The sequence below is a fragment of the Leopardus geoffroyi genome, chromosome A1 (assembly GCF_018350155.1).
Source record: "Leopardus geoffroyi isolate Oge1 chromosome A1, O.geoffroyi_Oge1_pat1.0, whole genome shotgun sequence".
Lineage (NCBI taxonomy): Eukaryota > Metazoa > Chordata > Mammalia > Carnivora > Felidae > Leopardus > Leopardus geoffroyi.
This window is the reverse complement of record NC_059326.1, coordinates 124,350,581-124,363,341: the sequence shown is the minus strand read 5'-3', so window position 1 is coordinate 124,363,341 and position 12,761 is coordinate 124,350,581. Positions and strand designations below refer to the sequence as shown.

The following is a 12,761-nucleotide window of genomic DNA, read 5'->3' as shown; positions in this document are numbered from 1 at the left end:
TTGTACTAGCTCTCCAGGAGAGTCAGCCCCAGGCTTTGGGGTATAGTGGCCTCTGGAGTCAGGCCAAGCAGTAAAGCCTGGGTCCAAAGGGGCTAACCATGAAGATAGTTCCAGACTTTGAGCTAGGCTGTTAGGCACCTTTCTTTTCTTTTTTTTTTTTTTTTTTAATCTGGTTAGCCCTAGACTCTCAACTCTCAAATGTTCACCTCATGTAGATGAGTAGATCTTTCCTTGGAGTTTCATTCTCAGCCTGACATATCTGGCTCTAGCTTAACTGATGGGCTAGTTCTTTCACCTTTAAGAGGGCTGTATGATCTACAACCCTAGCGATGATTTATCTAATCACCATCATGGGATAAGTGATGCAAATATGCCACTGCTTCCGAAAGAAGGAAGGTGGTTGGAGTGCCCTCCAAGAAGAAGCCACCATAGAGCTTATTCCCCAGACATGTGGTAATAAAAACTAGTCCAAAATCTTCCACAAAGACTCTTTGGAAGGTCACCTAGAATAAAAAGGGTCTACAGTAAGAATATTGTAATGTTTTTTAGCAATCTGCCTATAGCAAAATTCTTTTTTTAATGTTTATTTATTTTTGAGAGAGAGAGACAGACAGACAGACAGATATCTCTGGATATAGCATCAGACTCCAAAGGTTAAGTGTTCAGTCCCACAAGGCTGCCCCTCAGATGCCAATCTCAAGCCCCAGGCTGTTACCTGTGCCTCTGATCTACCAGCGAAAGACTGGAAGTTCCACTGACCTCCTCAGATTTGATTAATTTTCTAGAGCAGCTCACAGAACTCAGGGAAACACTAACATTTACCATTTTATTAAAGGATGTGATAAAGCATAGGAGTCAGTAGCCAGTTGAAGGGATACATAGGGTAAGGTCCAAAAGAAAGGAACTTCTATCCTCATGGACCTTGAGGCCTGGCTTGGTAGCACATGGAAGCCTTCTGGTTCCCCAAGCATGGAAGCTCTGAAAAAGAACTAAAAAAGTTTTTGAGGCATTATTACATTGTCATGATTTAACTAAGTCATGGGCCATCAGCTGATTCTACTTCTAGCCCCTCTCCCCTCTCTGGAGGTTTTAGGGTGGGGATAATGGCAGTTGCAAACCTCTAATCACATGGTTGGTCCTCTTGGCTATCAGCCCCACCCTTGGGTGGGGTTGAAAAGTCACCTTCATTAATAACAAGACACTCATTTCACCTTTATGGTTCTGAAGCATTTTCAGGAATCTGAGAAATATATTTTGGTTATCTGAATGACTATATATACATTTCTTATAAATAATTATATCACACAAAGCCTCTTATGAACCCTCCCTCACGAGGTGTAAAGTGAAAATGACTAGCACTTGGTAGTTCCCAGCAGTTTTCAGAGCACATGAAGGCAACTGTATGGATTATCCATGGACAGAAACAAAACAAATACAACAGAAAACACATAAATCCACAATCCACATCTGGCCACTCAATGCAGAATTCCAGAGCTCCGTAAGAATAGGATCTGTACAGTTTGTTACTTCCCCTGTTTAATGAAAGGAATCCCACTCTCCATTCTTCCTGAGGGCTCTTCTAAGCACCACCCCATTCCTTCTATCCTGGTGCTCCTTGGTCATTGTAACCCTCTCTAGCCTCCCAGGCCTGGAGCCTACCATTGGCTGACATGGCCAGCTTGCCAAGAAGGAAATGCTGTCACCAGGAAACCACTGAGCCTGAGGCCCCAGCTCATAGACTAGTGCTCTCTTGAGCCCCTCAAATTCCTGTGGGGGTGCACCATGGCAACCCTCTGAGCAAAGGCTTTTAAAGCACCTCATGTTTCACTTTGTAAAAGGTCTCATTTGGCCAGGCACACATCATTGCTTCTGACATTGCAGTCTTAAGCAGGCATTTTTACTTCTGTTTCCCCAATATGAATATGCAGGATCAAATAAACAGACCGTTCCTTTTCTCAGGGACAGAATGGTGTAGTGGTGAAGTGCAAGGGCTCTGCAGACAGGCTATCCATCCTGGCCATGTCCCTTCTTGACTGTCACCCTGGCCAAGTTACTTGATTCCCACATGCCTCCATATTCTGCTCTACAATATGGGGATCATAGGAGTACCTACTTCACAGGGTTCTTACCAGGATTAAATGAGCTGGCATGTGACAATGCTTAGAACAGTGCCAGGCACACAAAGTCTACACAAAGTAAAGGTAGCTATCGCCCTTATTCCTGGGAGCACCTTCTTCTTAAAGAAAAGGAAATACAGTGACAATGTTGTAGAAGTGAGATCTAGGTATAGAGGCAAAGGCCTTGCCTGGAAAATTCAGAAGATATTTTGGAGGAAAAGGATAAGGTTGGAGTTCTCATCTAGAGAAGTTGTGTGACACTTCAGTCCTCAGGGGCACTGCTGACTGGGCCTGCCTGGTCAGGGTCCGGAATAGGCTGGTGCAGAGTCCTGGGAAGCAACACAATTTCAGTGTGACTTCCAAAAATGACTGCTCTGAGGGTCAGGCGAGGAGGGAGGAAGACACAGGGTGAGGAGATGGGTACTGTTTTTTCTATCTGTGCTTGACACTCCCCCTTTCACACAAAGAGAGAATTGTGACAGGGCACTTTGCCCTTTGAATCACCTTGGCAACCTGAATTCTTTTGCTGTTCCAGGAAATTATAAACAAAATAAATATATTGAACTGACGCTCTTTGCTTCTGTTTTCTCCCTCAAATGGTACTTTTTTAAAAGGTGTGCATGTTGGGGGTGGGGTGCTCTTGATTGTTTTAAATGTATTTTAGACTCCTTCAAAATATGTTAAGTAACATCAGGTGACAGAATCTTAGAAAAGTTGATAAAGCAGGCACAGAAGCTTGGATGTGTTCAGTGTAAACAACTTCTGGTAACAGGCATGCCATAGAACTTCATCAATTGATCCAAATAATGTAAAAGTTGTTGTAGACAAAGGAAGGATGGAAGGAGCAAGAGGATATAAGAGGGAAGATGAGAGGAAGAGAAGGAAGAAGCTTGAGGGTAGGAACCACTTTATGGGCCTGTGACCAGTACAGCCAAAGCGGGTCCCATGCTCAAAAGGGATCCCTGTGCTTGGGGTATAATGCTCTGTGGCCGCCATCTGAAAATTTTCATTAATTTTATCTTTGAATTTTTGTTTTGTAAGTGAAGTCAGAAAGGACAATGGTACCATGGCTCACACAGTACTGCTTACCCACCTCTCTAGTACAAACTCTCAGCCTCCTGGCAAGGGACCTGGACACAGACATGAGGAGGGTCAGGATCAAGCATGTGCCCGGTTACAAGAGGAAGGCCCAGGCACCTGTGAGGGTTTGCTCTAGTAGTAAGACTCTCCAGCCCAAAGGAGCACAATAATAAATAGCAAATAAAAATCACTGTGCCATGTCAAGAAAGACACCAAGAAGAAAGGACTGAGATTCTTTCCTGCCATATCAACAGGGGACTCCACATTTTCATTTTGCCCTGAGCCTCACACATTATGTATCTGGCCCTGGTTGCAGCATTTAACACCCACTCAGCTCTCTTCCTGCACCTCAGAGTTGAGAGTTGTGAGGGCCCCTGGCCCTCGTCCTGCAAGAGGTTGTAGAACTCATGTCAGCTGCCCTCTCTCATACAGTGGAAGCACATTTCCAGGGTTCACAGTGTAATTGCCCATTGTGAGCCAGCAACAAGCTGAGTAATGGGAAATCCGGAGAGCCGAGAATGCAGAGACAAGGGAGGGAAAGGAAGAGGAAAGGTGAAATGAATGAGTGCTGTTCCATGGAATTGTGAAAACTGACTCCAGCCGTGGGGTCAAATAAACAGGATAACACAGCGCGAAGAAGACCAACAGGAAATTTTACATGGAAAAATGTATCAGGAGGTAGCTGTTGAACAGCATTTGAAGTATATCAAAATTGCAGCTTTTTAAAAATCCAACTCTATTTCTTGCCCAGGTCTCTGACCCTAGCTTGTGGTCCTGCTCTGGGCTTCCAGAACTATACCTTGCTCCTCTATTTCCTTAACCTGCTCTTAATCCTCCTAGGGACCTCCATTCTACCCATAAGTCCTAGTGCATGGAGTTACAGGGTCTTTCTGTGGACTCAATCAGAAAATTAAAATGCTAATGAATTATTTGGATTGTTTTATAATCTTTCCAGAGATATCAGGAGAATCTGAAGGATTAGAGTTTCTATTGTATGATATAAAATGAGAATCTCTTTCATTGGCCAATGAAAATTTATTGTCATTTGAAATTGTAAATGCTCATGCAGTTTTTTTTTTTCAGGTCAATGAAAGGTATTCAACACCAGTAATATGCACAGATTTTACTTACCTATTTGTGCAAGCTGAGGAGATATAGGACACTATCAAGGAAGAATTGGTAACTTTTAAGACTTGGACGGGCTACTTAAAAAAGTGTAGAATAGCCTCCTTTCAAAGATAGGATGAAAAGTTCATTATAGATCTACACAGAGATGGACCCAATTTAGATGGTTGCCTGAAGTTCTTTCTTTCTCATATTTGTTGATTTCTTATTGACTAACTACTTAATTATGATCCATTTACTTTCACCAAGGATTTTTGGAGATTAAATTTCATGCAGTTTGTAGCAATCTGATCATTACTGGATCATCTTGGTCATCATTTTGCCACCAGTGAGTACTCATCCTGGTCATTTTGTTAACATTAAAATTCACTCTGGGGTACCTGGGTGGTTCAGTCAGTTAAGGTCCAGTCTCGGCCCAGGTCATGATCTCAGGGTTCGTGGGTTTGAGCCCCTCGTTGGGCTCTGTGCTGACAACGTGGAGCCTGCTTCGGATTCTCTGCCTCCCTCTCTGCCTCTCTTTTTCTCTCTCTCTCAAAAATAAATAAACATTAAAAAAATCATTGTTTAAAAATTTTTTTCACTCTTCTGGTTTCTCAGGGGCCAACCTCTGCCCTAGTTGGGGAAAAAAAAACAACAAATAGATTTGATGAACCAGTTGTTGTCTAGTAGCCACCCCCCCCCAGCATGTCAGTCACACCTGTATTTAATTTAAGTCCTTGTTAGTTGGCTAATGATGGAAGACAATTTAGCTCTTATGGGAAACAAAAATCCTTCCAGTGACAAGAGGCAAGTGGGAGTTTGTTGGAGGGTTTGTTAAAATGTGTTTACTCCCCTTTTTAGTTTTCCTTTCCTTTCTTTTTCTTTTTGCATTTTTTTCTTCGTATTTTATCTTAACATTCATAGACCGGGAAGAGCACTGGATGATACATAATGAGCTTCCTTTGACTCTCTCCTCCAGAGTGGAAATAGAATTCTGTGTTCCATCATCCTGAGCCACCACCAGGGTCCATCCATAATCAACTACGATGATGAGAGTGGGAAGACATGTGTGCACATCGCCGCAGCAGCAGGCTTCAGCGACATTATTAACGAACTGGCGAGAGTGCCTGAGTGCAACCTGCAGGCTCTGGATGTGGACGACAGGTATTGGTAGCAACTCAAAGTGTTGGGAACTAACAGCCATCTTCCCTTTATCTTAAAATAAAGAACATGGTTAAGGGGTTATTCTATATGACTATATCCTTGACTGCCGGTAATATTCACACATGTGCTTGTGACAATAAAAACTGCTCTATTTTAGTCAGGGCAGGAAAAATCATTGTTATGGAAAGAAATGCTGTGACTGTACAGTATTGTCAGACTTTCCACTTTTTGCTAAATGTTCTCAGAAGGCTTTCTGCATGTCAGCTTCCTGCTATATATGCACTTTTTATTTCTTAACAGTAAGTCTTATTTTTTTCATCATTCCTGGATTATGTCATAAAGTCTATAAGTTCTTGTTATCCAGACAAGAGCATAAGAGAAGTTTTGTATTCAGAACTAGATGTGACATTTTTCAGGTTTTTCTTTTTTTTCCCAACCATTAAAAATACATTGGCAAGGAAAAAGAAGCTGGATCCAGAAAGGAGAAGAGACTTATCCCAGAGGTAGTTAGCAGTAAAAGAAGACTTGTACCCTCCTCTTCTAAACGAAAAACTTTTCATCCATAATCAACTATTAGTGCTTTTCAATTACACTGCTTATCTAATCTTTGTTTTGGTTAGGCATTGATTCAATGGAAATACAAGAATAATATAACAACAAACAAGACTATTGAAAATAAGTAAAAGGCTTACATGCTATGTATGGGTCTTTTGCCCTCTTCTGTTGAAGTGCATAATTAGCCACCTACTTATCTTAACTTCAGGTAAATACCAAGAAGCACCTCCTACTCTGCTATACCTGAAATTCTTATAACACCTGGGAAAAATTCTTGAGTTGCACATGAGTCTCAGGACTTGGAGATGGTTAACATGATGACTTTAATTAAAATTGAAGTGTAGATCATTGAATGTAGACCTTTTCCCAAGGTCAGATATTGATCTTGAGCAGGTAAGACAGTAACAGGACTGAAGTTACATGAAGAGAAAAAGGTTAATGAGCCAAAAAAAAAAAAAAAAAAAAAAAAAAGAAGAAAGCAACACATTTAAGAAAGGAGGGCTGGAGAAAAGTTTACCGACTTTAAAATACTTTCACAACCAGTTCCAAATAGGATATTTCCCAGTTTGCATTATCATACACTTAGCAAAGGAAATCCAGTTCCCCAAGCCTCAGGGAAGAAAGTAAAACCAAGGTAGGAAAAAAAAGTACAAAAGATAAGATCGTACAAGAGTTCAAAGTGAAGTAAAATCTCCAGGAGAATCTAGTTCCTGCTCCAAAGCTCAACTCACTTGTTGCCAATTGAGGCAAATTGAGGCCAAATTGTTGCCAATTGAGGCCAATAGAGGCCAAATCCTGCCCTCCGTTTTGTTTTGTTTTCTGCAACCTGCAGCTGTACCTTCACACTGAAACTGTGAGCTTGTCTTAGTAGAATTTTTCAGAAGTTTCATAGGTATGAATGCTTTAACCATTTGTAGGAATTGTGACTTCCTTATGCTTCTTCTCCTAGTGGAGAGAAAGTGTTTGAAGCAAAGGGAAGAAAAATAAGGCAGTGGTTTAAAAAAAAGAGAGAGAGGGAAAATATGCAGGCACTAGTCCTCCTAGATATTAAAGTACTTTCTAGATCTGTGATATTTATTTTTTAAAAGTTTACTTATTTATTTTAAGAGAGAGAGAGAAAGAGAAAGAGAGCAGGGGAAGAGGAGAGAGAGAGAGAGGTGAGAGATAGAGAATCCCAAGCATGGGGCGCCTGGGTGGCGCAGTCGGTTAAGCGTCCGACTTCAGCCAGGTCACGATCTCGCGGTCGGTGAGTTCGAGCCCCGCGTCGGGCTCTGGGCTGATGGCTCAGAGCCTGGAGCCTGTTTCCGATTCTGTGTCTCCCTCTCTCTCTGCCCCTCCCCCGTTCATGCTCTGTCTCTCTCTGTCCCAAAAATAAATAAACGTTGGAAACAAAAAAAATTAAAAAAAAAAAAAAAGAGAATCCCAAGCAGGCTCTGTGCTATCAGCATGGAGCCTGTTTTGGGGCTTGATCTCAGGAACTGTGAGATTATGACTGAAGCCAAAATCAAGAGTGGGAAGCTTAACCATCTGAGCCCCCAGGCGCCCCAGATGAATGATATTTAAAACATGGTGTAATTAGCCTAAGATCCATGGCACAGAACACATAACTCAGAAGTAGCTCATGTAGCATAAATGTCTCAAGTTTCATCAACCTGTGAGGTCATACTTTAATACCCAACCCATTTATCTTCAGGAAAGACAGTCTTTTATCAAGTTCTCCCTACATGCTTCTGGGAATTCTCTCGGGAATGTTTACATGTCCTATAAATCATTCCTTACTGACATCTCAACCAATGCTGCATGCTTATATCAATCATTTCCTGCTCTTCAGACACTACCTCATCAACCACCTCTAATGAATTTTTTCTGAGTCATGGGCCCTGGCCCTCCACCTTCACATTTTGATAGTTTCAGCTATCACAGTGTAAAGGTGTGTTTGTGTGCTGTGTTTGTCGGAAATTTAGAGATAAGAAAGGAATTACAGGTTAGATAACCTGAAATTGGATACTACAGATTGCCCACAAAGGCTCTGTGTGTATTAGTTAGGAGTTTTCTATATACTCCGTTTCTCTGCAAAATAATTTATGTTTTCCCCTTGTTCTTCCGGATCTCTTTTTCCATGTTGGCAGTCAGAAGAATTAAAACACTCAGTCTTCACAATTGTTGTAAAGAAGTATCTCACACTGCTCCAAAGTGAGTTGTCATGTGTCCGTGAACCTGATGAGATTGATGCCCAACCCTTCATCTATTGAATTTATTGGCAATATATCCTCTAAACAGGATGGCATAATCTGGCTGGAGCCTCATCCTGTTTCATAATAGATATTGTGTGGAGACCTCTCTCAAGTAGAATAGAATCAGTCACATCTGCCACTTATTCAAATAAGCAGGGTGATTGATCACTGTATTGAAAAGAAACACAGTCCTATGAAGTATTCTCAAATTGCGGGAAGTAGTATCACCTGAGGAGGAGGATGGTTGATTGACAGAAGACACAATCCACGCATGGGGATCCTGACCACACTGAGGACAAGACTACTCTCCCAAGTACTAAGGCCCATGCACCTTAACAGATAGCTCCAACTGAGCCCTTCTCTGTCTAGCCCCTTGGCTGCCTCCCTGTCTGAGAGACTGCTTGGCCACCCTTCTGCCCAGGGTTCAGGCCCCACCAGAAAGCCAAGAAGTTTTCCATGCCTTCCTTCCCTGCCTCAGGATTGAGCCTTTCCCAGGGCAGTTTAAAAATGACAATATTTTCTCCTAGCCTCCTGCTTTTTTTTTGTTTTTTTTTTTTTTTTTTTTTTTTACCTAAGAGAATACTGCTTTTACAATTAAATAAAGGCTTAACTATTGAGGAATATGTATCTATCTTCTGGCTGATGAAGGACTTTCTAAGTATAAAATGCTGAAAGAAACAAAAGCAAAGAGATAATTAAATGTGGTTATTTTTAATTTTTTATGGAAAATCACTATAAAAATTAAAAGTCAAGTAACAAATTAGAGAAACTGTTTGCAAAAGTATTGATATCTTTAATATATAAGGAGCCTACATAAATTAGTAAGAAAAACTAACAATATAACAGAAAAAAAAAAATGGCCAAAAGGCATTAAGAGTCATTTCAGTCAGAAGACTCAAATGACAAATAAAAATGTATTTCAAAACTTCCACCTCACTATTAAAGAAATGCAAAAGAAAATAACACTGTGGTATCATTTTGCCTACCAAATTGGCAAAGATTTTTAAAGGTGATGATAACACTCAGTTTAGGGAAGGAATAGGGACACAGCTGGTAGGGGGAGAAATTGAGTCAATGTTCTTAGAAGACAGTTTGCACTATGTATAAAGAGCCTTAAAATTGCCCATAGCTTGGGGTCGCCTGGGTGGCTCAGTAGGTTAAGCAGCTGGCTTTGGCTCAGGTCATGATCTCACAATTTGTGAGTTCAAGGCCTGCATCGGACTCTGTGCTGACAGCTTGGAGCCTGTTTTGGATTTTGTGTCTCCCTCTCTCTCTGCTCTTCCCCTGCTTGTGCTCTGTCTCTCTCTCTCTCTCTCTCAAAAATAAATAAATAAACTTAAAAAAAAATTGCCCATAGCTTTTGACGCACTACTTCCTCCTCTAGGACATCGTCAAGAAGGCCAGAGAAGGGTACAAGGCTCCAGAATGCTTATAGCTGGAGGACAGTTTGCATCATCCTGAAGCCCCATCTGATACTTAACTTACCATTTCCACACTGCAAATAGCCACACATTTTTCGTGCCACATCCAGACTTTAAACAACTGTTGCCAGCTGAGCACCCTGTGCCATTTCTGTGCTCTGACCCTTGTGCCATTCCCATGTGGTCCCCCAGGACACCGCTGCACTGGGCGGCAGCTGCAGGGAAGGCAGACTGTGTGCAGTCACTGCTGGAGCTGGGCATGGACAGCAACCTGCGAGACACCAAGGAGAGCACACCCCTGGCCTACGCCCTGTACTGTGGCCACACAGCCTGTGTCCAACTCCTCTCCCAAGAGAGTAGGTGAGTGCACTGGAGAGGAGAGGCACTCATTGTTTTCTTCCTCTCAAACATTTATAAATTTGGATGAAACTTTTTCGCTTGCCGATGCCCAAATCCAGCTCTAACTTAATATTGTGCTTGCCACCGTCTAATATATCGTGACACGTTCTCTACTCTATGGAGCAAAATTATAGTAGTGAGCCCAAATCCATCACCCTAACATCCACTGGACTTTCATTTCTTCTTTCCTGTTTCTCCCTTTCTTCTTCCCTGTATGCCATGTTCTCTTAATCTTCTTTTTTTCCGTAATCAACAATTCTCAAACTTTTTGTTCTCAGCACCCTTTTCCACTTTCAAAAATTGGGAACCCCGAGGGGTTTTCTTTATGGGAGTTACACCTTTCTGTATTTATAGCACTAAAAACTAAAACTAATTTTTAATAAAATATGTAGTTATTCATTTAAAGCAATAATAACCTCATTACATATACATGTTGACATAAATACCATATTTGTAGCTAAAAATAACCTTGTTGTCCAAAACCAAAAAAAAGTTGTAATGAGAAGAACAGCAGAGCTTTGCAATGTTTTGCAAATTTCTTCGATATCTTAATAGAAGCATAGTAGAATACAGCTATATTCCCACATCTGTTCCTGTATTCAGTCTCTTGCAATATGTTATTTTGATTGAAGTGTCTGAAAGAAATCTGGCTTTGCATAAATATGCAGTTGGAGAAGGGAATATTTCAGTAGCATTTTCAGATATTGTGGATACTTTTCCTTTGCTATTACATCCAAACTTGACAAATGGCATATCGATGAACTTTTTATACTCTGTTGTGTTAAAATCCATTAGTCTGTCTTGCACTTTAAATGGGTCTTATACCCATACAGGATTTTATAGTATCTTGCTTTGGTCATTTGGAAAATATTGGTTCACTTAATTAGGAATATCATCCAGATGACACATTGCATTATATAATATTAAAAAATCACATTTGTTAATATCACCACTGATCTTATTGGAAGAGCCTTTATGTATCAGGAAGCTGTCAAGCTTACAGTATGCACACAAGTTTTTCAAAATTCTAATTTTTGCTTGAAAACCGGACTTTTCTCATTGGCAGCAATTGCTGTCAGTTGTTTACCTTGAAATTACAGGCTTATTTTATTCATTTTTGAGAAGCTTTCTGAAAATACCCAATTGCAAATAACCATAGTTTGTCTGTAGGTCATAAAAATGGTGTTCTGTGAAAAAACAGTATCTAGGTTAGCTGGCAACTCAAACAATTATACAAGTGCTTTACCTCAAGACAACCGTCATATTTTGTTATATAGTTGAATTGCTTATGGGTACTTCCTGTTTTGTCAAAAAGTGTATACTGAAAGGTCATTTAAAAATTTTTTTTTAATGTTTATTTTATTTTTGAGAGAGAGAGAGAGAAAGAGTGAGTGGGGGAGGGACAGAGAGAGAGGGAGACACAGAATCCGAAGCAGGCTCCAGGCTGTGAGCTGTCAGCACAGAGTCCAACCTGGGGCTTGAACTCACGAACTGTGAGATCATGACCTGAGCTGAAGCCAGGACTTAACCTACTGATCCATCCAGACACCCCGCAAAGGTCAATATTTAATAAAATTAGTAACTTTTACCAGACATTAATAAGTTAAATGACAATTTTTTAACATAAGTCCATTGATGATACTGTCTTGATTTGTATCAAGGAGCCCATACTTTGACCCACTATCTCTATTGTACAAAAGCACATGAATATTGTACAAAAGCAACTGCAGACTGTTGGGGACCCCACCCACAGGGTTTAGGGGACCACACTTTAAGACCCCACTGGCCTAAATCACAATCTATAACCGAAGGAGGAAAGATTATAGAAGATACTAAAGTAGCATTAATTTGCACAGGGCTATATTCTATTGAGGTCAACTTGGAAAAAATGTTAGAGATCCCTTGGGATAATATTAGGGGTCTAGAAGGGGTATTCAATAGTTCACAAAGCCTATTGGAAGGTGAAAGTATGAAGATAAAAATACATCGTGGAAATAAAGATTCAATTACACACTGTGTGACCTGTAAAGAAAAACACTAATTATATACAGTCAAGTGGTGATGTTTTCAAATTACAAATTACAGTATCTCACTCTGAAGAGTAATGTTGCAATCTGGCTTTTAGGTCACACACATGGGTCAGATTTCATCATTAACTCGTACCAAAAAAAACACTAAGTCAATTGTGGCCTCAAAAGAGAGTAACAGAATTTTCCAAGCAAGAAAAACAGAATCGTGCCTCAGGGAAACTGTCCACATAAGAGGAGCCCGTCGGACAACTGCTGACCTTTTTTTCTTTAGAATTTGCCTGCCCATTGGGCATTGCTCACTTTTCTTCTGCTGCCACACCCGATCTCTGGGACAAACACTTCCTCCTGGGCAGCTAAAGCCCAGACTAAAGCTTCTTCCCTCGGTTTCCTTTTTTAAAAAGTATTTTCCAATAGGAAATTTAGTAAAAACTGAAAGGGAAACAAAGAACATTCAAATAGCATAAAACGGGCAGGCTTCCTGAGGTAGATAATGTCTGAGCTATGCCTGGATCTTATGAGATATCTTTCAGAGAAAACCTGAAACCACATTTCCCCTGCCTCTACAAGCTCCCCTTGCCTCTACCACTTGAAGCCTGAACTCACCCTTAGCCTTCATCTCTGTGACTTAAAACTTATACCCCTACTGACTGTGCTTGA

General features: G+C 40.8%; 1 protein-coding gene across 5 annotated transcripts in view; it reads left to right on the top strand.

The window, feature by feature from the left end:
* ANKRD55 (ankyrin repeat domain 55) overlaps positions 1-12,761 on the top strand; it is a 195,758-nt gene that overhangs the window by 171,004 nt on the left and 11,993 nt on the right. For 4 of the 5 annotated variants that reach the window (XM_045493567.1, XM_045493583.1, XM_045493575.1 and 1 more), the window contains 2 exons: positions 5,281-5,465; positions 9,868-10,035. In XM_045493567.1, the coding sequence (XP_045349523.1) occupies positions 5,281-5,465; positions 9,868-10,035 (353 nt within the window). The remainder of the gene's footprint in view (positions 1-5,280; positions 5,466-9,867; positions 10,036-12,761) is intronic. The other variant, XM_045493602.1, reaches the window with a different exon arrangement.